The sequence below is a fragment of the Entelurus aequoreus genome, linkage group LG21, assembly GCF_033978785.1.
Source record: "Entelurus aequoreus isolate RoL-2023_Sb linkage group LG21, RoL_Eaeq_v1.1, whole genome shotgun sequence".
NCBI lineage: Eukaryota > Metazoa > Chordata > Actinopteri > Syngnathiformes > Syngnathidae > Entelurus > Entelurus aequoreus.
Window position 1 is genome coordinate 1131020 of NC_084751.1, and position 27437 is coordinate 1158456.

The following is a 27437-nucleotide window of genomic DNA, read 5'->3' on the forward strand; positions in this document are numbered from 1 at the left end:
AGCTTGTTTGTTTGTTTTTTAAATATGCATTTGTTCCTAGGTTAAACCTAACCTAAAAGCTCAGAACTTTGTCCCCATTTTAATGCTCAACAATACACACACAACACATCCAATGCAAAATAGAATATTTTAATTCACAATAAATTAATTCTAACAGCTTACATTTTTGAGAAGACAGGAAAAAAATAAATGTCTCCAATTAAATATGTTTAGCAACTCTCTTCATTATAATCAGATGAATCCCATTTATAGACATTGTATTGCATTTCATATGTGCTAGCTTTGTTTTTACAATGGATCTCACATTGTATACGGTTAATCTTCTGACAAAGAGCAGCACGACAATTCACAAACAACACTGGCCTGTTTCAGAGGAACGTCTGGGAACACTTAAAGCAGTGATAATTAAACACTGAGGGGTTGTAACTGACTGGCAAATTTTTAAATGGTTTTGGTGTTACCCATGGATGTAATGTACCCCTTTTGGATGCCTGAACCTTACCATTTATAGTGTACATCTATTTGGTTAAAAGCCTGACATGACAACATTCACAGACCCAACTTAAGATACCACTGAACTGACCTCTTTTAAAAATGCAAAATATTTGACCTCAAAAAGCAAGATCACATTGTCTTAGTCATCACACAAAAATCCCAGAGTTCACTGATTTATGTGTTTAGTGATAAATCTAGTAATCCGCTTTGTTTGAGCACACTAAAGTGAGTCGGTGAGCACCAAAATGTAACTGCACAGAAAAAATGTTCAACACGGTTTTTGTTAAGATGTAAAAGATTGGGACAGAAATAAGATGGCTTAGGAGGCATCAAGCCTAATGGTTATTGACTAACACACCAGGAATTACACAAGCCACTTGGACACACGCCAACACTAATCAATTTTCTTGGTCATTAGCAGCACCCAATTTGAATCCTAACAATTGAATGCGGCGGTGTGATTAAATGATCTGACATTTGCCGTATCCCTGAAAAAATATTTAAGGCAAAATAACATCTTGAAGCAGTTTCAATGAAAGTACATTCACAAGGTGAACACCGCTTGGAAAATACATTTACTCGCCCTTCAATTGCATCTCACCAATTATAGAAAGAAGCAACCACTTTAAACCGCTGCACTCATGTGTTACTGCATTTTAGTTACAGTTGCAAGAAAAAGTATGTGAACTCATTGGGATTACTTGGATTTCTGCACAATTTGGGCATTAAATTAGTTCTGATCTATATTTAGGTCACAACAATCTTCTTAAACTTATACTGCACTTAAAATGTTATGTTTTCCTGTTTTTTTTTTCAACACAATGTGTAAACCTTCACACTATGAACCCCTAAGCTTATTACTTTTCCAAGTCAATTGGAGCCAGGAGTCCGCCAACCTGGAGTCCAACCAATGTGATGAGATTACAGGTGTTAGTTAAAGCTGCCCTATAAAAAAACACCAGTTTTGAGTTCACTGTTCTCACAAAGTATCTTGTCTGATGTGAACAGTTGCTTAGCACAAAAGCGCTCTCTAAAAACCTATGATCAAGAATCGTTGACTTACATGAAGCTGGAAAGGATTACAAAAGTATCTCTAAAAGACTTGATGTCCATCTGTCCACGGTAAGACAGACTGTCTACAAATGGAGAAAGTTCAGCAGTGTTGCTACTCTCTCTCGGTGACCGCAAGAGCATGGCGCAGAATGCTCAATGAAGGGAAAAATAATCCAAGTGTCAAAGACCTACAAAAATCTCTGGCACATGCTAACATTTGTGTTGACCCACCAACAATAAGGAAAACATTGAACAGGAGTGGAGTTAATGGGGGGACACTACGGAGGAAGCCACCGCTATCAAAGAAAAATATTGGTCCCCCTTTGAAGTTTGCAAAAGAGCACCTAGATGTTCCACAGCACTACTAATAAAATATTCTGTGGACAAATGAAACCAATATTGAGTTGTTTGGGAGGAACACAACGCTATGTGTGGAGGAAAAAAGGCACAGTACACCAACATCAAAGCCTCCTCCCAACAGTGAAATATGGTGGAGGAGGCATCATGGTTTGGGGCTGCTTTGGTGTCTCGGTCTGGACGGATTGCTGTCATCGACGGGAAAACTAATTCCCAATTGTATCAAAACATATTACAGAAAAACTTAGAAGCAGCTGTCTGCCAACTGAAGCCCAAAAGAGGATGGGTGATGCAACAGGACAATGACCCAAAGCATAAAAGTAAATCAACAGAACTCCAGGAGTGGCCCAGTCAGATTCCTGACCTCAGCCCGATTGAGGTGCTGTGGCATGACCTCAAGAGAGCATTTCACACCAGACATCCAAAGAATATTGCTGCACTGAAACACTTTTGTAAAGAGGAATGGTCAAAAGTTCCTTCAGACCGTAGTGCAAGTCTGACCTGCAATTACAGTGAACATTTGGTTGAGGTTATTGTTGTCAAAGGAGAGTCAACCAGTTATTAAATCCAAAGGTTCACATACTTTCCCACCCTGCACTGTTCAATAAAAAAATGACGATTTTTTTTTTTTTGTGCAGTATTAGTTTAAGCAGACTTTGTTTGTCTATTGTTGTGACTTAGATGAAGATCAGAACACATTTAATGTCCAATTTATGCAGAAATCCAAGTGATCCCAAAGGGTTCACATACTTTTTCTTGCAACTGTATATATTGATCATTGTTTCATTAGCTTTTTGTGTGTGTCATTATCTTTAAAACAACCTAAACAGGGGAGTACGCTGATCACTTGTTTTCTATAAGTGTTTGCACTTTATGGACTAAGTCTCGGGCCATCATCAGGACCTGCGGGACGTCGTGATGATCTGCCATTTCTGTGAAAGCATCCAAAAAAATAATTAGGTACAACTAGGATTTGGTTGGAACTAATTTCCCCATTTGAAATTCATACGATATTGTCATTTAATTGTCCATGTTTTAACCTCAACAATTATAACAGCCAATAAGAGTAAAAAAATCACCATTGAAGAACTTGATGATGTCCGTGAAGTCCATGTTGTTTTCCAGGATGATATCCCGGTACATCTCCACCAGCGCCAATGCGATGAAAAGCACAAAATGCTCAGAGGTTGTGTACGCCGCCGCCCAGATGGTTTCCCAAACGGAGAACACATCGTCATAGACCATTTCTGAAAGTACAAAATCCATCAGCGTCACATAAAATCCTACCCGTGTTTACATGTGGTCACCTCTTTTAAAGTCCAGTAGGAACCAGCGGTAGCAGAAGTAGAAGTGAGTGTAGTCGCCGTTTTGTTGCATCAGTTCAAACAGTTCAGAGTCCAGGATCTAGTTTAAATACAAATAATTATTAAGACCACACTTGGCAAGTATGTGCATGAGTGGTACCTGGATCAGAGAACGCATGTTGGCAAAATGTGAGTCCATGGCGCCCCCATGAGGAAAATTCAGGTTCATTCTTTTCATCAGTTCAGTGAAGCAGCTGAACGCCGTCACCTCTGTGAAGCAAACACAAGTTTATTTTCTGTATACAGTCGGTAAGGAAATCTACTCATATATTTTCTCCAGAAAGACACTGTTAGAAAACATACTGCATACTATACAATTTCCTACAAATGCATGAAAACAACTGACCGTTATCCAGAATAACCAGAAGGGGAGCCAGTATATCGCACATGCCCTGCACGTAACCCGTGTCCAGATGTTGCCACACATAGCTATGAAGATAAAAAGTCAGTAGATTAAAACAATTATAGACTTGATGTGTTTCCAATGGTATCACCTGCACATGATGTTCCTCAGCTTGTCCAGGTTTTCGGGAGTGAAGTACCAATAGGTTCTGTCACACCGTCGGACATCTTTGTCGATGCGATGCAAGTTGATCAGATACATGTCCAGTGTTTCTTGCTGCAGAAGAGCAAGAGAGAGAAAGCAGGTTTAGGTTTAGGATTAAAGCTTAAATACAGTGGAACAACTTAGCTTTCTTACAGAGTAGGTTTTGTGCACCAAGGATTTGTCACATTTAGACTCTACTGCGGCCTCTACAGGTTCAGGTGCTGTAAACACATTTTCGGTGTCAGGCTCATCTTCGGAAAGTCCCAGGTCCGTGCCCTCAGGACTGGTGTTGCAAGCTGTGTCCAGATGGTGATCTAAGACGAGGTCCTCAGGTGCTGTCTTCCCTCTCCGAGCCAGCGAAGCCGGAGGGGCGGCAAGGGCAGTCAAAGGCCTAATGCTAATTTCCTCCAGGTTCAAACATGTCACCCCGGCAGGGATGTCCTCCATCTCTAAGGCGGAGGGGGAATCGTCCGAGTCCGGAGACGGCCGGGTGTGGGAGGACAGCGAAAGGCTCCCGCGGGATGCCAACTGGAGAGCATTGAGGACTTGCCTTACAGGTGAGTTTGAGCCTTTCTCAAATGGGATGTCTGATACTTTTCTGGCTTCACACACAGAATCCATTGCCTCAACTGAAATTGCTTTTTCTAAACACTCTGGTTCAGCCCCAATTTGTGGAATTCCGTCTGGTGTTAGCAGAGAAACTGACTTACTGTCCTGATCTTTTGTATTTTGTGCTTGAAAATTTAAAGCCTGACCCATCGGAGGGGCTTGGAAATATTTGTTCTGAATCTCAGTTTCCAGCTTGATAATATTGGTGTTCCCTGGGGGAGATCTTACATCCTTCTTTGTAATTATACTTTTTACCATACCAGATTTCTCATTAGCATTTTTGGACTTCTCAGCGTCAGAGCACTTTAGTTTCATTGTGTTTCCAGAATCCTCACCCCCGTCACTTTCAGTCTCCATCCTTTCAATCCCTAAGAAGCCGTCCTTTGCCCTTGAGTCTAGAATATTTTCACTGTCTGGCAGTGATTCATCCACAGATTGTACGTTGAAGACGTCTGATGTGTCCATTGACTGCTGAGAAGATCCAATCACTGGCTCCGTTGAACCTGTAGGGTCGGATCGGTTGCTGGAGCTAACAGGACCAGCAGGGATGTCCTTAATTGGACTGTTGTGCTGCTTTTGACTTTCTTCCGGTCTCGTCTCCATCGGATCGCCGGCATCGACCGATACGAACACCTAAAGAACAAGAAGGGTCAGTGACCGAAGCCAAAATTGATTGAGTTGATGTATCATATAATTCAGAGTAGCATTTCAGCAACAAGGCCCGATTCTGTCAGTTGATTCCTACTTTATGTGATGCTTATGAGACTTGAACTAAAGATGGACCTTACCAGTGCACTACTGCTGGAGTCGCTCTGTGACTGCACATTTTGTTGATCTGAGTTACTGCTGAGCGACGACTAAAGTGGAAAGGAGAACTGTAAGTCAAGTTTGCTCGTAAAACTATAAATACTTAATTTCCTTTCTTACACTTGTTCCATAATATACCAAAAGGTTGACTTACATCTGTGCTGATGGTGGAGTCCCGCTCGACAGGCCCCCTCTCGACGCTGGCGCCTGACGAACATCTAGCGAGGGCCTCGACGTGTTTCTCTCGCTCCCTTTGGCGCACGATGTCCTCACAACCTTGCCACTCCTTCATGTTCTGCTCGTACAAGGCGCGCATCTGCTGGTCAGTCTGAAACACGTCAGTGCATACCAATTTAAACTATAAAGTATTTTTAAAAAGTACAAAATACACTGACAGAAAGAAACAGTATACCTGCGAATCTAACAAGAGTTAGTCTATGTAAAGATGTAGTTAATACTGTTATTATTTGGCATTCTCTCGATGAGCTTCAAGAGGTGGTCACCTGAAATGGTTTTCACTTCACAGGTGTGCTAGAAGCTCATCGAGAGAATGCCAAGAGTGTGCAAAGCAGTAATCAGAGCCAAGGGTGGCTATTTTGAAGAAACTAGAATATAAAACATGTTTTCAGTTATTTCACCTTTTTTTGTTAAGTACATAACTCCACATGTGTTCATTCATAGTTTTGATGCCTTCAGTGACAATCTACAATGTAAATAGTCATGAAAATAAAGAAAACCCATTGAATGAGAAGGTGTGTCTAAACTTTTGGCCTTTACTGTATATATATATATATACAGTCATGGTCAAAAGTTTACATACACTTGTAAAGAACATAATGTCATGGCTGTCTTGAGTTTCCAATAATTTCTACAACTCTTATTTTTTTTGTGATAGAGTGATTGGAGCACATACTTGTTGGTCACAAAAAACATTCATGAAGTTTGGTTCTTTTATGAATTTATTATGGGTCTACTGAAAATGTGACCACATCTGCTGGGTCAAAAGTATACATACAGCAATGTTAATATTTGGTTACATGTCCCTTGGCAAGTTTCACTGCAATAAGACGCTTTTGGTAGCCATCCACAAGCTTCTGGCAAGCTTTTGGTTGAATTTTTGACCACTCTTGAAAAAATTGGTGCAACTAAATGTGTTGGTTTTCTGACATCGACTTGTTTCTTCAGCATTGTCCACACGTTTAAGTCAGGACTTTGGGAAGGCCATTATAAAACTTGAATTCTAGCCTGATTTAGCCCTTCCTTTACCATTTTTGACGTGTGTTTGGGGTCATTGTCCTGTTGGAACACCCAACTGCACCCAAGACCCAACCTCCAGGCTGATGGTTTTAGGTTGTCCTGAAGGATTGTTGCAGAGTTGTACAAATTATTGGAAACTCAAGACAGCCATGAGATTATGTTCTTTATAAGTGTATGTAAACTTTTGACCACGACTGTGTGTGTATATATATATATATATATATATATATATATATATATATATATATATATATGTATATGTATATATATATATATATGTATATGTATATATATGCATATGTGTATACAGTATATGTATGTACTGTATGTATATTGATATGTGTATATATGTACGTATGTATATACTGTGTGTGTATATATATGTACATATATATATACTGTGTATATATATATATATGTATTTATGTTATGTAGTATACAACTATGTACTGTATATTATTAATGTTATGTAAGTTACATCCACAATAATAAACATATGGTGGGCATAGTATCCATGAACTGTTGTACAAATACCTCCATCCTGCACTTCTCACTCATTGTAAACTTGTAGTGTCCCAACAGGAAGGGCCACACCTCTTTGCGTAGAGAAGGTGCCACACCGCCAAAATACACAAGCCTGTGTATCTCATGTTCCTCGTAGGCCTGAATTTGAAATCTTTAGTTCAAAAATTAAATGTGGAGAGCTTCGTCTGTTTCTAAGTCGTTACATGAATCTTACAGAGCTGTCGTGGAGGAACTTGGCCCAGACGTCCACAGAGAGGCCTCCTTGGGCATCCGAAGGCACATCGGGGACGACGATAGTGGTGTTGACCAGAGCCGAGAGGTGGGTGCGAACTGTGGACAGATGGCGGCAGTACGCCAGCCCTGCAGTGGAAAGATAAGCGTGTGAAAGAGGGCTATTGTTTCACTAATTCGTTCAGGTCAACCGTTGGCTGAATAGACGCTCACATCCGTAGAAAGCCCGTGAGATGATCTGGTACTTCATGGTGTCGCAAAGAAGCTTTAGAGGAGCCCTGGTAGGGGAAATGTTAGATCGTTAGTTCTATCCTACTGGGAAAACATGACGCTCGAGTACCGTTCTTGATTGCAGCCATTAGGCAGAGAGCCGTCAGATGATCCATTCTGTGAGCAGGAGGAGCAGGATGACTTCCTGGCGGTTGGTTGCCACATGGTCATACCCTGGTCCATCAGCTCTAAAGCCACTGCACACAGTGACACACACACACACCGTTTTTAAAATATTTTAATTGTGTACTTCTGCTCATAACTGGGGATGTATACTGAGTAGCAGTATTTTTTAGTACTGGTTATTTGGGTCGGTGCTTTTTTAATCCGTCGTAAATATGTCATGCGCATGTTGTCACATTCATTCAAGTGCCGCTGCAAAGCATAATAAAAGACATGGCGGAACAGCCAATTGGAGTCGACCGTTAACCACCCCACTTCCGGTTTGTGGAAGTAAACAGAATCATAGATTTACGCGTCAATAGAATCGCAGACAGAATCATCCATCCATCCATTTTCTACCGCCTGTCCCGATCTGGGTCATGGGGGGTGGTGGAGCCTATCTCAGCTGCATTCGGGCGGAAGGCGGGGTACACCCTGGACAAGTCGCCTTCTCATCACAGGGCCAACACAGATAGACAGACAACATTCACACACTAGGGCCAATTTAGTGTTGCCAATCAACCTATCCCCAGGTGCATGTCTTTGGAGGTGGAAGGAAGCCAAAACAGAATCTTAATGCGGAAAGTGGTGGAGATTGATGAAATCACTTTTTGTGTCCTTCTCGCCAGTTCCAGGTCCTAAGTGGCGGTCAAAGTGTCCCATCTTGTCAGACTATATGACCAGCCACCTTCTGTCCAGGTGAGATGCATGATTTATGATCTACAACAAACTTAAGCTTATAACAACAATGTCACTAATACTTGGTTATAGGGATGATGTTCGTTAGAAAATTATCGAGTTCGAGCCCATTTTCGAATCCTCTCATCGATCCGATTCATTATCGAATCCAGATAGGTAGTTGTGTGTGCACTGAGTTCCAAAAGCCATAGATGTTATATGACTGGGCCGGCACGCTGTTTATATGGAGGAAAAGCGGACGTGACTGAGGACAGCATGCGGCCGTTATAGAGTGAAGGTTTCAGGTGAGCAAGGACGCTAAAGGCACGCCCCCAGTGAGCATATAGTGCTGCTATGTGCGTTGTAAATTAAAAAATTGCCGACAAACACATCACCAACATGGACAAGGTGCCGCTCACTTTTGACATCCCGGTGAAGCACACTGTGGAGAAAAAGGGACCAGTACGGTAGCCAATCCATACGCACAACGGGGCAAGAGAAGTCGGCTTTTACTGTTGTGCTAGCTTGCTATGCTAATGGGCAACAAGACTGACTTTGAAAATGAGGAGAGGGAATCTGGCGTGTTTGATGGAGAACTTGCACAGCTGTTCATTTGGGACACAGAAGATGAGGACTTTGATGGATTTGTGGATGAGGATTGATCAAAAAAATAATCCGAGTACATTGATAAATACTTCAATAAAGTACAACCCAACTCAGCTTTGCTCCTGCTACCTTTTTAAAACAGCGTCCCTGCATGCTAGCATATGTTTTAAGATAGCGTATGTTTTAAGATAGCGTATGTTTTAAACTAGCGTATGTTTTAAGATAGCGTATGTTTTAAGATAGCGTATGTTTTAAACTAGCGTATGTTTTAAGATAGCGTATGTTTTAAACTAGCGTATGTTTTAAGATAGCGTATGTTTTAAACTAGCGTATGTTTTAAGATAGCGTATGTTTAACCATGCCTGCACCCAAAAATACGCTGTGCCTTATTTATGCGTTAAATACAGAAATAGCACCCGTAACTGACGTAAAAGCCTTTTAATACGGTGCGCCCTATGGTCGCGAAAATACGGTATAGTGGCTTCGATAACGGGAACCGTTTCTTAAAAAGGGATTCGAATCCATGGAATCGGTTCTTTTCTTATCGAACAATCGGGAGAACCGGTTTCGAACATCATCCCTACTTGGTTAATATTAGAATCACAAAATCTAATAAATAGAGTATTGTTTGTGCTTTTTGAATGGTTATTTATCCGATTATATGGGCGAAATACTGGAGCTCCCATTGGCTCTATTGTAAGCTGACTTTTATTTACGTTTAATATTTAAAATATATTTATTTTAAATCCATCCATCATGTCTTTCATATTTATTGTGGACGAAATTTTAAAAAAGAAAGTGCAATTCCCCTTTAATTAACTTTTTTATTTACTTGGAATGTTAATAAAATTTTGAACTAATCCCTAGTTTATTTGTTTTTAGTACCTATGCATTTAAACTGTGAGATTAAATTGGGATATTAATATAGATAGGATGATTTTTTTTTGGGGGGGGGGGGGGGGGTTTGCCATAATTGCCCAGCCCTAGGATCTGATAATCAGCTTGAAATAATGACAAATAAGAAAGCAATAATAAGAAAAAGAAAAAAAACTAATAAACATACATTTATTCACATCTTTATTTACACCAATTACAAATAGTAAAGTTAAGAGTACCGATGAATACTGGTGTCGATAAGGGATACCGGTATCGATAAAATCCTAACCATATACATCCCTCCTCATGACAAATTAGTACTGCACCAATAGTTGTAACCCCTGATGACTTACTGAACTCCATTTGATTCCCAGGAAACAGGATCCGGAACACATAATCGGTGGCTTCCTCATCCTCTTTATCAGACACCGAGTCACATGACCCATGTGGGCTCCTCCTACGCAATTTGGGGAAAACCTTTCCCTGTGCATGAAAGACAAAAACACACTCTTGATACACAAGGTCAAATAGGAAATGTCCTGCATTCATGCTGACCTTCCCTCTCTGATTCCAGAGCGGCGGGTCCAACTGGCCGTGAGGTAGCAGGCCAGTCTCCAGGCAGGTGAGAAATTGAAGCAGGTGGCCCCCCTTAGGGAAGTGTAAAGGGGGTCTCTGGATACCGTCCTGGCTCACCAAAACCACTGTTCCGCCGCTGTTCACTAAATGGGGAGAATGCTTTCAAAGCTTGAAAAAATGCCAGCATCCCAAGAACTGCAGTAAAAATGTTATATTTAAATTGTTCTTCTCTTTATCTGTTCTTCAGAAGTACAGTACCAGTCATGATTTATACCAAAAAAACACTTTAAAAATCACAAAATGTCACAAATTCAGTCAGCCATTTTGAATATTCCGCTCCAAATACCTTTGGCAGAGTTTGACATTACGGTAGTAACGCTTCTGCACTCTGACCATGTTATCAGATCAGTCATACTGGAAAATACGTCAACATTGGAAAGGGATGGGCTGTTTATCGTTCACAATCCTTATGTAAGACAAGAACACATCATTTTTTTAATGCGTTCGAAATCGTAAATAAATAGCTAACAATTGAGTAAAAAGATTGAGGGTCCTCATTATATTACTCATTATACTCTCTCTAAGATCATCCAGAAAGCTCTAACAATACTCCATTTACATGTTGTGACCTGAAAATTAACCAAATCTGAGTGATGTTGATATTATAAACACTTAAGGCAGATGGACGATTATCTTCACAGACAAACAGGAAATAAGTCCTTACGTTTTTGAGGGGTGTAAAAACATTTTGGATTTCAATTTTTGTTTACTTTTTTGCTCAAATGTTTCAATAAACTTCAGTCCTAAACAAAAAATATCAAACATGTAAGGTTTTTTTGTTTGTTTTTTGACCATTTTGAAGGACTTTTGCTTAGATAATGACACATGTTTAAATTATAAAAATAACTAATTTTATGCAAATGTATATTTGATCAAAATGCCTTCGAAGGGATAAAAAAAAAACATTACGTCTGGTATTTTTGTTTAGGCCTTAAGTTGTAATATATAATGAATGTTTTTATACCCTTTGAAAAATGAAGGACTTTACGTGTCCTGCGTGGTTTTGATGTATTGTGGAATAACTGCCAGTGTACGTATATACAGTACCTGTGAAAGAATTGGACATTGAAATTGTAAAATGTAACATTAAAAAAAAACCTCTTCGGAAAATTCATGCATAAATGAGTAACAACAAAAATGATGGCCAAAAATACAGCGGAAATTTACTGAAATAACTAAAATGTCACTCTTTGTCCCCTGAAACTTTGCAAAAATGTATTTACCACAGCCAAGCCCCAGATAAAGTAACGGCAATAAACAAAGGTTTACTGTACACCCATCAGGAGTAAAAAATAAGAGTGAAAAGTGTCAAATTCTGCTGGTGCTTTGAAAGGGATCGAAAAGTAGCGCCATCTAGTGGGAAAATATAAAAAATGTAAATCTTACCATAAAGGACTTTAGATGAATGTTGAATCAAAAATGTCATTTTAGATTGCAAATGAGGAATAAATGTGTCATTTGTGTGTGTACTGTACCATTGACATTTTAGGCAAATCTAAAAAACAGAACAATTCTGAAATGTTTTAAAAATGTCCTATATTTATTCGACTCAGCCAAAATGGCTTGATAATAAAAAAATAAATGTTGGAAAATAGATTTGGATGTCAGAATAAGATTACCTTGCTGATGACAGTGTAGATACACAATCTCCTCCAAGCGAATTGTCATGGCGTAGTCCCAGTAGACACTGCAAGACCATATCGATGTAAAGACAAGTTCCTAGCGTGAGCAGTTTTGTGTCGGTCTGACCTCCTCTCAGAATCCAACTCCCCGACATTGCCGTTCATCAGCTGATTTGGTGTCCATTTAAGTGTCATCAGATCTGCGGTTTGGTGCAGAGACAAGTAGCCCGGGATGGCCTCCATGTCGTCCCTCTGCATTGAGACACAAACCGCACAACTCCCAACATGTTCTACTGAGAACGTCCTCACGTACATACAGTCACGTACCGGCTGCACCAGAACATTGTTCTTGCCGAACAGCAAAGTGGCTCTGGAGTTCTGGTGGAGAGATTCCACATACTCTCTCGCCCACACCAGAGGGCGATCGTCCATGCTTCCACTGGACTGTCTCTTCTGGATCTGTCAAGAGGATTATTACAGTTTATACATCAGTCCACCATGAAGGTCCCCTGTCATGCAAAATGATGCTTTTACACTAATACTGTATGTGTCACTAAGGCCTATTTTCTAAGCACCAAGTGTGAGAAAAATCTAACATCAATTGTTTGGTCCATTTTTGAGAGAAGAGGCGCTCAAACAATCACTTTTTAAGCTCTGTGTTCTCTTGACAGGCTTGTAGGGATGATATAGCCCCTGTGTTTTTTCCTGACCTAAGGTATATTCTGCTCTACCCTGGTATTGATTACTGTGTAACTGATAAACCACAGAAACCTCGACTATATATACATTCATATATATATATGTATATGTATATATATATATATATATATATATATATATATATATATATATATATATATATATATATATATATATACACGAAGGTCCTGAGTAGTCCTGAGTTCAATCCCGGCTCAGGATCTTTCTGTGTGGAGTTTGCATGTTCTCCCCGTGACTGTGTGGGTTCCCTCCGGATACTCCGGCTTCCTCCCACCTCCAAAAAACATGCACCTGGGGATAGGTTGATTGGCAACACTAAATTGGCCCTAGTGTGTGAATATGAGTGTGAATGTTGTCCGTCTATCTGTGTTGGCCCTGCGATGAGGTGACGACTGTCCATGGTGTACCCCGCCTTCCGCCCGAATGCAGCTGAGATAGGCTCCAGCACCCCCCGCGACCCCAAAAGGGACAAGCGGTAGAAAATGGATGGATGGATATGTATATATATATATATACACACACACATATACATATACAAATAAACATATATATACATATACTCATATATGCTGTACATATACATATATACTTACATATATACACATATGCTGTATATATACATACATACATAGATATATACATACACATACATATATACACACACACACATATATATACGTACATATATGTATATTTATATATATATATAGAGAGAGAGAGACATACATATATATATACAGTATATATATAGAGAGAGAGAGACACACACATATATATATATATATACACACAGCTACAAAAAAAAGTGCTGTGTCATTCACTGACATGTGCTTCCTTACACAAAACGGGGGCTCCCCAAAAATCGCGGGCCCCTAAGCACAATGCGCGTTCTGCGTTAAGGGTGGGTTGGCCCTTATGGAGGCCTTTTTAATTACGTAGAATGACTAACCAGGGCTGGTCTTCTTGAGGGAGAGTCTTGTCGACAGTGGCCGCTGTGGATGCGGTGCCTCTGGACCAGTTCGTCAGCAGACGGGTCGGTCCAGAAGTGGTCTGCTGTCTTGACTTTGGTGTACTCCAAAGCACAAGGACCAACTGAAAAGAAAATGATGTAAATGGCGAAAAGTACACAATAATACAAATACAGAGAGGGATTGATGCAGGAACAGTATACCCAATAGGGACGCAAGAATGGGCCCATCCACAGGGTCCATCAGCATGGCTTCTTTCTCATAGAACGTACTGCAGGAAACCCAGAAGAAACAGACCAGTGGCCATTGACCAACATATGCACAATGATTCTTGTGATCCTATTGACGATACCTGCAGTTCTCCACTAAATACAAGACGATCTTGTCCAGCAGCTTCTCCAGCAGAGCAGTTCGTATCCACAAGTGTTTGAGCGCTTGAGGGGGGAGGTTGTTCAACTTGGACTGCCGACTGCGCTTGTTGCTCTGCGAAGAGTTGTTCTGTTTGCTGGAAAACGCAAAACATTCCATTAATAAGCTTATTATAATCATTCAAAGACAAAGTATTAGTGGCCAAGGCATGGGTAACTTACACATCTGTGAAGGCACCATTAATGCTGAAAGGTACAAACCCCGTTTCCATATGTGTTGGGAAATTGTGTTAGATGTAAATATAAACGGAATACAATGATTTGCAAATCATTTTCAACCCATATTCAGTTGAATATGCTACAAAGACAGTTTTTTGATGTTCAAACTGATAAACTTTTTTTTTTTTTGCAAATAATCATTAACTTTAGAATTTGATGCCAGCAACACGTGACAAAGAAGTTGGGAAAGGTGGCAATAAATACTGATAAAGTTGAGGAATGCTCATCAAACACTTATTTGAAACATCCCACAGGTGAACAGGCAAATTGGGAACAGGTGGGTGTCATGATTGGGTATAAAAGTAGATTCCATGAAATGCTCAGTCATTCGCAAACATGGGGCAAGGGTCACCACTTTGTCAACAAATGCAAAGAAGAAAGCTTGTAAAACTCCACTGTGTAGGGGGGGAAGCAACATGAAGGTGTTTCTGTTTCTTTCATGTATTGTAATCAACAGAAATATATTGTTTTAACCTAAGAACTGCAAAGCGGAGAGAAGGCAGGATCTGCCCAAGTTCCAGGCGACCTCTTTTTTGAACTCTCTTACGACCTCTTTTTTGAACCGACCTTTTCTTTTGAACTGTTTTGTAATCAAAGGCGATGGCTGTTTACGACCCCGTCCCTTTGGAAGCAGCTGTTGCCATGTGGTCAGGGAAGGTCCAAATAAAAGAAGGAGGCGTGCAATCTTTTGGCAGAGCGTAATGACACTGTGCAAGGGTACAGATGTACACGTTTCTCCTCACTGAGCCAAATTGAATTCTGTCTCTGTTTGATTCCTTGCTTCTTGTCTGTTTTAATAGATGTCATCAGTGTTTGAACCTGACAGGAACCAACTTGATCTTGGCACAGATGAGTTCTACTTCTATTATTTCAAACATGGAAGACAATATGAACAAATGGGCTGACCCGGACCCTGCAGTTGAGGGGAAAAAACACCCGGAATTGCATCGTCACCTGTTTTCTATGAGGCGCTCCAGCTCTTGGACCTTGTGACAAAGTTGCTCAGCGGGCGAGCAGCTCTTTGCCACCTTCATGAAGAGCGCCGCGACCTTGTTACTGCACAGCAGCCCCGCGATGCGCCGCTTGAGTCCATGCAGCACACAGGCCTCCACCACGGCTGCACACGTTGAAACACAGACTCGTTAAGGCACAATAAGGTTGGTTTTTTTTACTCACACTGGGCAGAATGGTTGACAATTAAAAATCAGGTGACAGGAAGGCACAGGTGGCACAAAGAGGGCAAAACACTGTTGCTAGGATATGAGGGATGTGAACACACTCCTGGTTAGTAACACCTCCAGGAGGTGTAATCCTACTTATTATAATACATCAGGCCAGCTTTTCCTACACACAAGTGCAATCTGAGGAGAATATGTTCTAATAACGACTACAGTCTGCCCTCCCAACATTTCAATTTGCACAGAAGATAATCACACATTCAGCCTATAATTGAAAAGGCCTATGGGGATTGTCAGGGGGGCTCGCTGAGCTTGCGCTTTTCTCCGTAAAACAAAAACAGCGCGCCGGTTTTACCACAGAAGGAGATGATGTGGCTGCTGTCGGCGTGCACGAACTTCCTGGTCACCGCCTCCTCCATGATCTGTTTCACCTGTGGGGAGACAACACGCGTGTCCAGTGACACGCTAAAGTCTTCCATCAAAATACAACACATGCAGAACTTGCAGTTATATATAGTAGAAGATCTTTGACTGGTTATGCAGTAGATCCCGACAACAGCAGAGTATTCCTGTCTAATTGAGGATTTTTGACTATAAATAGATCCCAGGGCACTCCGGTCAAATCAAGGATCTTGGACTGGTTATGCAGTAGATCCTTCAAAAAGCAGATTTCCCAGAATTCTAGGTTTTCCGGGACATTTTTCAAACTTTCCCCATTTTCACATTTTTCAACCAATTCAAACCATTCCACCTTCAACACATTCCACCATTTTGGAAATTCCAACTACTCTTTTTCCGAGTTCAAAAAAATTCCAGGATTTTTCAGAATTCCTGGTTTTCCAAAACCCTATTTCCACTCCTTTTTTCTGGCGACCACATTTTCCAACCCACGTCAAAGCATTTCTCTTAATCAGGACAAAAAAACAAAGTTGTTTTTTGAACTGGAAAAATTCCCGGTTTTCCAGGAATTCCGTAATACCATTTCTCAATTCAACATGTTACGACCGATTTGAAAATTTTTAACACGAACCATTTCAACTTATTCAAGACCATTCAAGTTTTTTTTACCATCTTCCAAAAAATTCCTGCTTTTCCAGAAATTCCCACATTTTGGGGGGAAAACGGGCATTCTTCAAAGTTCCACAACTCCCACATTTTTCATCTGATTCAAACTCTTCCAACTTCAAAATATTCAGCCTGTTCAAAATTGTGTGCTCTACTTCAACAATTCTAAAAAAAAAAATTCCAGGATTTTACAGAATTCCTGGTTTTCCAAAGCCCTATTTCCACCCCTTTTTTCTGGCGACCACATTTTTCAACCGTTCCACCATCAAAACATTCCTCTTAATCAGGACAAAAAAAACCAAGTTGTTTTTTGAACTGGAAAAATTCCCGGTTTTCCCGAAATTCCAGGATTCCGTAATACCATTTCTCAATTCAACATGTTACTACCGATTTGAAATTTTTTTAACACCAACCATTTCAACTCATTCAAGACCATTCAAGTTTTTTTACCATCTTCCAAAAAATTCCCGCTTTTCCAGAAATTCCCCCATTTTTTTGGGAAATGGGGCATTCTTCAAAGTTCCACAACTCCCACATTTTTCATCTGATTCAAACTCTTCCAACTTCAAAATATTCAGCCTGTTCAAAATTGTGTGCTCTACTTCAACAATTCTAAAAAAAAAAAATTCCAGGATTTTCCAGAATTCCTGGTTTTCCAAAGCCCTATTTCCACCCCTTTTTTTCTAGCGACCACATTTTTCAACCCACTTCAACCGTTCCACCATCAAAACATTCCTCTTAATCAGGACAAAAAAAACAAGTTGTTTTTTTAACTGGTAAAATTCCCGGTTTTCCCGAAATTCCAGGATTCCGTAATACCATTTCTCAATTCAACATGTAACTACCGATTTGAATTTTTTTTAACACCAACCATTTCAACTCATTCAAGACCATTCAAGTTATTTTTACCATCTTCCAAAAAATTCCCGCTTTTCCAGAAATTCCCACATTTTTGGGGGAAATCGGACATTCTTCAAAGTTCCACAACTCTCACATTTTTCATCTGATTCAAACTCTTCCAACTTCAAAATATTCAGCCTGTTCAAAATTGTGTGCTCTACTTCAACAATTCTAAAAAAAAAAATTCCAGGATTTTACAGCATTCCTGGTTTTCCAAAGCCCTATTTCCACCCCTTTTTTCTGGCGACCACATTTTTCAACCGTTCCACCATCAAAACATTCCTCTTAATCAGGACAAAAAAAACAAGTTGTTTTTTTAACTGGAAAAATTCCCGGTTTTCCCGAAATTCCAGGATTCCGTAATACCATTTCTCAATTCAACATGTTACTACCGATTTGAATTTTTTTTAACACCAACCATTTCAACTCATTCAAGACCATTCAAGTTTTTTTACCATCTTCCAAAAAATTCCCGCTTTTCCAGAAATTCCCCCATTTTTTGGGGGAAATGGGGCATTCTTCAAAGTTCCACAACTCCCACATTTTTCATCTGATTCAAACTCTTCCAACTTCAAAATATTCAGCCTGTTCAAAATTGTGTGCTCTACTTCAACAATTCTAAAAAAAAAAATTCCAGGATTTTACAGAATTCCTGGTTTTCCAAAGCCCTATTTCCACCCCTTTTTTCTGGCGACCACATTTTTCAACCGTTCCACCATCAAAACATTCCTCTTAATCAGGACAAAAAAAACCAAGTTGTTTTTTGAACTGGAAAAATTCCCGGTTTTCCCGAAATTCCAGGATTCCGTAATACCATTTCTCAATTCAACATGTTACTACCGATTTGAAATTTTTTTAACACCAACCATTTCAACTCATTCAAGACCATTCAAGTTTTTTTACCATCTTCCAAAAAATTCCCGCTTTTCCAGAAATTCCCCCATTTTTTTGGGAAATGGGGCATTCTTCAAAGTTCCACAACTCCCACATTTTTCATCTGATTCAAACTCTTCCAACTTCAAAATATTCAGCCTGTTCAAAATTGTGTGCTCTACTTCAACAATTCTAAAAAAAAAAAATTCCAGGATTTTCCAGAATTCCTGGTTTTCCAAAGCCCTATTTCCACCCCTTTTTTTCTAGCGACCACATTTTTCAACCCACTTCAACCGTTCCACCATCAAAACATTCCTCTTAATCAGGACAAAAAAAACAAGTTGTTTTTTTAACTGGTAAAATTCCCGGTTTTCCCGAAATTCCAGGATTCCGTAATACCATTTCTCAATTCAACATGTAACTACCGATTTGAATTTTTTTTAACACCAACCATTTCAACTCATTCAAGACCATTCAAGTTATTTTTACCATCTTCCAAAAAATTCCCGCTTTTCCAGAAATTCCCACATTTTTGGGGGAAATCGGACATTCTTCAAAGTTCCACAACTCTCACATTTTTCATCTGATTCAAACTCTTCCAACTTCAAAATATTCAGCCTGTTCAAAATTGTGTGTTCTACTTCAACAATTCTAAAAAAAAAAATTCCAGGATTTTACAGCATTCCTGGTTTTCCAAAGCCCTATTTCCACCCCTTTTTTCTGGCGACCACATTTTTCAACCGTTCCACCATCAAAACATTCCTCTTAATCAGGACAAAAAAAACAAGTTGTTTTTTTAACTGGAAAAATTCCCGGTTTTCCCGAAATTCCAGGATTCCGTAATACCATTTCTCAATTCAACATGTTACTACCGATTTGAATTTTTTTTAACACCAACCATTTCAACTCATTCAAGACCATTCAAGTTTTTTTACCATCTTCCAAAAAATTCCCGCTTTTCCAGAAATTCCCCCATTTTTTGGGGGAAATGGGGCATTCTTCAAAGTTCCACAACTCCCACATTTTTCATCTGATTCAAACTCTTCCAACTTCAAAATATTCAGCCTGTTCAAAATTGTGTGCTCTACTTCAACAATTCTAAAAAAAAAAATTCCAGGATTTTACAGAATTCCTGGTTTTCCAAAGCCCTATTTCCACCCCTTTTTTCTGGCGACCACATTTTTCAACCGTTCCACCATCAAAACATTCCTCTTAATCAGGACAAAAAAAACCAAGTTGTTTTTTGAACTGGAAAAATTCCCGGTTTTCCCGAAATTCCAGGATTCCGTAATACCATTTCTCAATTCAACATGTTACTACCGATTTGAAATTTTTTTAACACCAACCATTTCAACTCATTCAAGACCATTCAAGTTTTTTTACCATCTTCCAAAAAATTCCCGCTTTTCCAGAAATTCCCCCATTTTTTTGGGAAATGGGGCATTCTTCAAAGTTCCACAACTCCCACATTTTTCATCTGATTCAAACTCTTCCAACTTCAAAATATTCAGCCTGTTCAAAATTGTGTGCTCTACTTCAACAATTCTAAAAAAAAAAAATTCCAGGATTTTCCAGAATTCCTGGTTTTCCAAAGCCCTATTTCCACCCCTTTTTTTCTAGCGACCACATTTTTCAACCCACTTCAACCGTTCCACCATCAAAACATTCCTCTTAATCAGGACAAAAAAAACAAGTTGTTTTTTTAACTGGTAAAATTCCCGGTTTTCCCGAAATTCCAGGATTCCGTAATACCATTTCTCAATTCAACATGTAACTACCGATTTGAATTTTTTTTAACACCAACCATTTCAACTCATTCAAGACCATTCAAGTTATTTTTACCATCTTCCAAAAAATTCCCGCTTTTCCAGAAATTCCCACATTTTTGGGGGAAATCGGACATTCTTCAAAGTTCCACAACTCTCACATTTTTCATCTGATTCAAACTCTTCCAACTTCAAAATATTCAGCCTGTTCAAAATTGTGTGCTCTACTTCAACAATTCTAAAAAAAAAAATTCCAGGATTTTACAGCATTCCTGGTTTTCCAAAGCCCTATTTCCACCCCTTTTTTCTGGCGACCACATTTTTCAACCGTTCCACCATCAAAACATTCCTCTTAATCAGGACAAAAAAAACAAGTTGTTTTTTTAACTGGAAAAATTCCCGGTTTTCCCGAAATTCCAGGATTCCGTAATACCATTTCTCAATTCAACATGTTACTACCGATTTGAATTTTTTTTAACACCAACCATTTCAACTCATTCAAGACCATTCAAGTTTTTTTACCATCTTCCAAAAAATTCCCGCTTTTCCAGAAATTCCCCCATTTTTTGGGGGAAATGGGGCATTCTTCAAAGTTCCACAACTCCCACATTTTTCATCTGATTCAAACTCTTCCAACTTCAAAATATTCAGCCTGTTCAAAATTGTGTGCTCTACTTCAACAATTCTAAAAAAAAAAAATTCCAGGATTTTCCAGAATTGCTGGTTTTCCAAAGCCCTATTTCCACCCCTTTTTTTCTAGCGACCACATTTTTCAACCCACTTCAACCGTTCCACCATCAAAACATTCCTCTTAATCAGGACAAAAAAAACAAGTTGTTTTTTTAACTGGAAAAATTCCCGGTTTTCCCGAAATTCCAGGATTCCGTAATACCATTTCTCAATTCAACATGTTACGACCGATTTGAATTTTTTTTTAACACCAACCATTTCAACTCATTAAAGACCATTCAAGTTTTTTTACCATCTTCCAAAAAATTCCCGCTTTTCCAGAAATTCCCCCATTTTTTTGGGAAATGGTGCATTCTTCAAAGTTCCACAACTCCCACATTTTTCATCTGATTCAAACTCTTCCAACTTCAAAATATTCAGCCTGTTCAAAATTGTGTGCTCTACTTCAACAATTCTAAAAAAAAAAAAATCCAGGATTTTCCAGAATTCCTGGTTTTCCAAAGCCCTATTTCCACCCCTTTTTTCTGGCGACCACATTTTTCAACCCACTTCAACCGTTCCACCATCAAAACATTCCTCTTGATCAGGACAAAAAAACAAGTTGTTTTTTTAACTGAAAAAATTCCCGGTTTTCCCGAAATTCCAGGATTCCGTAATACCATTTCTCAATTCAACATGTTACGACCGATTTGAAAAATTTTTAACACCAACCATTTCAACTCATTCAAGACCATTCAAGTTTTTTTACCATCTTCCAAAAAATTCCCGCTTTTCCAGAAATTCCCCCATTTTTTGGGGGAAATGGGGCATTCTTCAAAGTTCCACAACTCCCACATTTTTCATCTGATTCAAACTCTTCCAACTTCAAAATATTCAGCCTGTTCAAAATTGTGTGCTCTACTTCAACAATTCTAAAAAAAAAAAATTCCAGGATTTTCCAGAATTGCTGGTTTTCCAAAGCCCTATTTCCACCCCTTTTTTTCTAGCGACCACATTTTTCAACCCACTTCAACCGTTCCACCATCAAAACATTCCTCTTAATCAGGACAAAAAAAACAAGTTGTTTTTTTAACTGGAAAAATTCCCGGTTTTCCCGAAATTCCAGGATTCCGTAATACCATTTCTCAATTCAACATGTTACGACCGATTTGAATTTTTTTTTAACACCAACCATTTCAACTCATTAAAGACCATTCAAGTTTTTTTACCATCTTCCAAAAAATTCCCGCTTTTCCAGAAATTCACCCATTTTTTTGGGAAATGGGGCATTCTTCAAAGTTCCACAACTCCCACATTTTTCATCTGATTCAAACTCTTCCAACTTCAAAATATTCAGCCTGTTCAAAATTGTGTGCTCTACTTCAACAATTCCAAAAAAAGAAGAATTCCAGGATTTTCCAGAATTCCTGGTTTTCCAAAGCCCTATTTCCACCCCTTTTTTCTGGCGACCACATTTTTCAACCCACTTCAACCGTTCCACCATCAAAACATTCCTCTTGATCAGGACAAAAAAAACAAGTTGTTTTTTGAACTGAAAAAATTCCCGGTTTTCCCGAAATTCCAGGATTCCGTAATACCATTTCTAAATTCAACATGTTACGACCGATTTGAATTTTTTTTAACACCAACCATTTCAACTCATTCAAGACCATTGAAGTTATTTTTACCATCTTCCAAAAAATTCCAGCTTTTCCAGAAATTCCCACATTTTTGGGGGAAATGGGGCATTCTTCAAAGTTCCACAACTCCCACATTTTTCATCTGATTCAAACTCTTCCAACTTCAAAATATTCAGCCTGTTCAAAATTGTGTGCTCTATTTCAACAATTCTAAAAAAAAAAATTCCAGGATTTTCCAGAATTCCTGGTTTTCCAAAGCCCTATTTCCACCCCTTTTTTTCTGGCGACAACATTTTTCAACCCACTTCAACCGTTCCACTGTCAAAACATTCCTCTTGATCAGGACACACAAAAAAAAGTTGGTTTTTTAACTGGAAAAATTCACGGTTTTCCCAAAATTCCAGGAATTCCATAATACCATTTCTCAATTCAACATGTTACTACTTTGACATTTCTCGACCGATTTGAAAAATGTCAACACCAACCATTTCAACTCATTCAAGACCATTCAAGTTTTTTTAACATCTTCCAAAAAATTCCCGCTTTTCCAGAAATTCCCACACTTTTGGGGGGAAATTCCCATTTAAATCAATGGGGCAATCTTCAGAGTTCAACAACTCCCACATTTTTCATCTGATTCAAACTCTTCCAACTTCAAACTGTTCAGCCTATTCGGGAATCGCGGGCTTTCCCTTGACAAGTTCCAAAAATTTCCAGAATTCCCGGTTTTCACTGACATTTTTCCCATTTAATATGAATTGGCCATTTTTCAAACTTTCACCATTTCCACATTTTTCAACCGATTCAAACCATTCTACCATCTTGGAAATTCAAACTACTCTTTTACCAAGTTGAATAAATTTCCAGGATTTTCCAGCATTCCTGGTTTTCCAAAGCCCTATTTCCACCCTTTTTTTCTGGCGACCACATATTTCCACCCACTTCAACCGTCAAAACATTCCAGGTTTTCCGGGACATTTTTCCCATTTAAAATGAATTGGCCATTTTTCAAACTTCCACCATTTCCACATTTTTCAACCGATTCAAACCATTCCACCATCAACACATTCCACCATCTTGGAAATTTAAACTACTCTAAAATTCCAGGATTTTCCAGAACTCCCGGTTTTCCAAAGCCCTACTTCCACCCATTTTTTCGGGCGACCACATTTTTCAACCCACTTCAACCGTCAAAACATTCCTCTTAATCAGGACCAAAAAAACAAGTTGTTTTTTGAACTGGAAAAATTCCCAGTTTTCCCGAAATTCCAGGAATTCCGTAATACCATTTCTCAATTCAACATGTTATGACCGATTTCAAAAATTTCAATACCAACCATTTCAACTCATTCAAGACCATTCAAGTTTTTTTAACATCTTCCAAAAAATTCCCACTTTTCCAGAAATTCCCACATTTTTGGGGGGAAATTCCCATTTAAATCAATGGGGCATTCTTCAAAGTTGCACAACTCCCACATTTTTCATCTGATTCAAACCGTTCCAACTTCAAACTATTCAGCCTATTCTGGAATCGCGGGCTTTCCCTTGACAATTTCAAAAAATTCCCAGATTTCCCAGAATTCCAGGTTTTCCGGGACATTTTCCCATTTAAAATGAATTGGCCATTTTTCAAACTTTCCCCATTTCCACATTTTTCAACCAATTCAAACCATCCCACCTTCAACACATTCCACCATCTTGGAAATTCAAACTACTCTAAAATTCCAGGATTTTCCAGAATTCCTGGTTTTCCAAAGCCCTATCTATTTCCACCCTTTTTTTCTGGCGACCACATTTTTCAACCCACTTCAACCGTCAAAACATTCCTCTTAATCAGGACAAAAAAAAACAAGTTGTTTTTTTAACTGGAAAAATTCCCGCTTTTCCCGAAATTCCAGGAATTCCCTAATACCATTTCTCAATTCAACATGTTACCACTTCAACATTTCTCGACCGATTTGAAAAATGTCAACACCAACCATTTCAACTCATTCAAGACCATTCAAGTTTTATTTTACCATCTTCCAAAACATTACCGCTTTTCCAGAAATTCCCACATTTTTGGGGGGAAATTGCCATTTAAATCAATGGGGCATTCTTCGAAGTTGCACAACTCCCACATTTTTCATCTGATTCAAACTCTTCCAAGTTCAAAATATTCAGCCTGTTCAAAATTGTGTGCTCTACTTCAACAATTCTAAAAAAAAAAAATTCCAGGATTTTCGAGAATTCCTGGTTTTCCAAAGCCCTATCTATTTCCACCCTTTTTTTCTGGCGACCAAATTTTTCAACCCACTTCGACCGTCAAAACATTCCTCTTAATCAGGACAAAAAAAACAAGTTGTTTTTTGAACTGGAAAAATTCCCGGTTTTTCCGAAATTCCAGGAATTCCGTAATACTATTTCTCAATTCAACATGTTACCACTTCGACATTTCTCGACCGATTTGAAAAATGTCAACACCAACCATTTCAACTCATTCAAAACCATTCAAGTTTTTTTTTTACCATCTTCCAAAACATTCCCGCTTTTCCAGAAATTCCCACATTTTTGGGGGGAAATTCCCATTTAAATCAATGGGGCATTCTTCAAAGTTCCACAACTCCCACATTTTTCATCTGATTCAAACTCTTCCAAGTTCAAAATATTCAGCCTGTTCAAAATTGTGTGCTCTACTTCAACAATTGTAAAAAAAAAATCCAGGATTTTCCAGAATTCCTGGTTTTCCAAAGCCCTATTTCCACCCTTTTTTTCTGGCGACCACATTTTTCAACCGTCAAAACATTCCTCTTAATCAGGACAAAAAAAACAAGTTGTTTTTTGAACTGGAAAAATTCCCGGTTTTTCCGAAATTCCAGGAATTCCGTAATACCATTTTTCAATTCAACATGTTACCACTTCGACATTTCTCGACCGATTTGAAAAATGTCAACACCAACCATTTCAACTCATTCAAAACCATTTACCATCTTCCAAAACATTCCCGCTTTTCCAGAAATTCCCACATTTTTGGGGGGAAATTCCCATTTAAATCAATGGGGCATCCTTCAAAGTTCCACAACGCCCACATTTTTCATCTGATTCAAACTCTTCCAAGTTCAAAATATTCAGCCTGTTCAAAATTGTGTGCTCTACTTCAACAATTGTAAAAAAAAAAAAATTCCAGGATTTTCCAGAATTCCTGGTTTTCCAAAGCCCTATTTCCACCCTTTTTTTTCCGGCGACCACATTTTTCAACCCACTTCAACCGTCAAAACATTCCTCTTAATCAGGACAAAAAAACCAAGTTGTTTTTTGAACTGGAAAAATTCCCGGTTTTCCCGAAATTCCAGGAATTCCGTAATACCATTTCTCATTTCAACATGTTACCACTTCGACATTTCTCGACCGATTTTAAATTTTTTAACACCAACCATTTCAACTCATTCAAGACCATTCAAGTTTTTTTTACCATCTTCCAAAAAATTCCCGCTTTTCCAGAAATTCCCTAATTTTTTGGGGAAATAGGGCGTTTTTCAAAGTTCCACAACTCCCACATTTTTCATCTGATTCAAACTCTTCCAACTTCAAAATATTCAGCCTGTTCAAAATTGTGTGCTTTACTTCAACAATTCTAAAAAAAAAATTCCAGGATTTTCCAGAATTCCTGGTTTTCCAAAGCCCTATTTCCACCCCTTTTTTTCTGGCGACCACATTTTTCAACCCACTTTAACCGTTCCATCGTCAAAACATTCCTCTTAATCAGGACAAAAAAAACAAGTTGTTTTTTTTAACTGGAAAAATTCCCGTTTTTCCCGAAACTCCAGGAATTCCGTAATACTATTTCTCAATTCAACATGTTACCACTTCGACATTTCTCGACCGATTTGAAAAATGTCAACACCAACCATTTCAACTCATTCAAGACCATTCAAGTTTTTTTTTACCATCTTCCAAAAAATTCCCGCTTTTCCAGAAATTCCCATTTAAATCAATGAGGCATTCTTCAAAGTTCCACAACTCCCACATTTTTCATCCGATTCCAACTCTTCCAACTTCAAAATATTCAGTCTGTTCAAAATAGGTGCTCTACTTCAACAATTCTAAAAAAAAAAAAAAATTCCAGGATTTCAGTTCAACTTCAGCATTGACGCATCCGCACGCAATTCCTCCAGGAACTGCCTCGTCGAGTTACATTCCAAAAATCCAAAATTCACACTTCAAACGGACTGCTGCGGGAGCTCGCAGCGAGGAGTCATGTGTACGTTTGAGAGGCAATGAGTCACAGGTGAGGGGGAGCAAAGACGCCATACGCCTGGAAGTACCCGGCATGAATAAATCATCCTATTTTTTCCCCCCTTAGTCTCGCTTGCAACGTGCTATTTCATTTGCAAAAAGCAGCATAATAACAGTTAATGATATAAGACAGAACGTGACACATTTGAGGTTATGGAGGATGCACACATCATCATCATCATCACTCTCATCAGCACCACCGTCGTCATCACCATAGTGTGCCATTTTTAATCATATCTATTCATTATGCAATAATAACAAAAAAATGGAGGGTGGTGGGGGGGGGGGGTGGTACAAACGAACCTCTTTCTTCACATTGCGCAGCAATTTCTGCCGCGTCTCAGCTTCTGTCACGGCACAAAAACACAGTCGATACGTGTGAGTACAGAAGGTGATCGTGCCGATATTAAAAGACGTGAATGCATTTACCTCCCATCGCTGCAGGCGGGATGCAGGATGCTCGGCTTCTTCTCGCTTCTCGCAACAACAACAACGAGGCGTCAACTATCCAAACACACACACACACAAAAACAAAAAAAGAGAAAAGAGGCAGACGAGACGAGCGTACGTAGTGTTCTTTTGCGGCTAAACGCGACCTGTGTGCTACCTCTCCTCCGCCAACCAACACCCCTTTAAAGCCA

General features: G+C 39.1%; 1 protein-coding gene and 1 long non-coding RNA gene across 3 annotated transcripts; one reads left to right on the top strand and one right to left on the bottom strand.

Moving 5' to 3' along the window:
- Positions 1-113: 113 nt before the first annotated feature.
- On the bottom strand, positions 114-27437 carry sgsm1b (small G protein signaling modulator 1b). Of its 2 annotated transcripts, XM_062032140.1 has the most exons (24): positions 27226-27437; positions 27100-27143; positions 15964-16039; positions 15385-15547; positions 14136-14288; positions 13987-14054; positions 13765-13907; positions 12423-12554; positions 12223-12347; positions 12093-12160; positions 10191-10556; positions 7586-7712; positions 7459-7523; positions 7229-7374; positions 7024-7152; positions 5387-5560; positions 5214-5282; positions 3970-5058; positions 3764-3888; positions 3616-3698; positions 3370-3479; positions 3213-3309; positions 2985-3152; positions 114-2837 (listed from the first exon to the last, which is right to left on the bottom strand). In XM_062032140.1, exons 1-24 carry the CDS (start codon positions 27230-27232, stop codon positions 2749-2751), a joined length of 3816 nt encoding a protein of 1271 aa, XP_061888124.1. In that variant the 5' UTR covers positions 27233-27437; the 3' UTR covers positions 114-2748. The 2 variants fall into 2 exon arrangements, with proteins under 2 accessions (XP_061888124.1, XP_061888125.1); XM_062032141.1 differs by lacking the exons at positions 27100-27143; positions 27226-27437 and having other exon boundaries at positions 10191-10320; positions 10393-10556; positions 15964-16054.
- LOC133639060 (uncharacterized) lies at positions 3660-17153 on the top strand. Its single transcript, XR_009823725.1, has 8 exons — positions 3660-5302; positions 5377-5554; positions 7061-7146; positions 7231-7333; positions 8307-8376; positions 10212-10459; positions 15028-15147; positions 15231-17153. It is a non-coding gene; the product is annotated as an uncharacterized LOC133639060 (long non-coding RNA).

Excerpts from the sequence above, each read along its gene's own strand:
- sgsm1b (XM_062032140.1), bottom strand. Across the intron at positions 14,289-15,384 it reads GAGCGCCTCATAGAAAACAG|CAAACAGAACAACTCTTCGC; the intron begins GTGACGATGCAA and ends TGCGTTTTCCAG. Across the intron at positions 7,524-7,585 it reads AATGGCTGCAATCAAGAACG|GGCTCCTCTAAAGCTTCTTT; the intron begins GTACTCGAGCGT and ends TTCCCCTACCAG.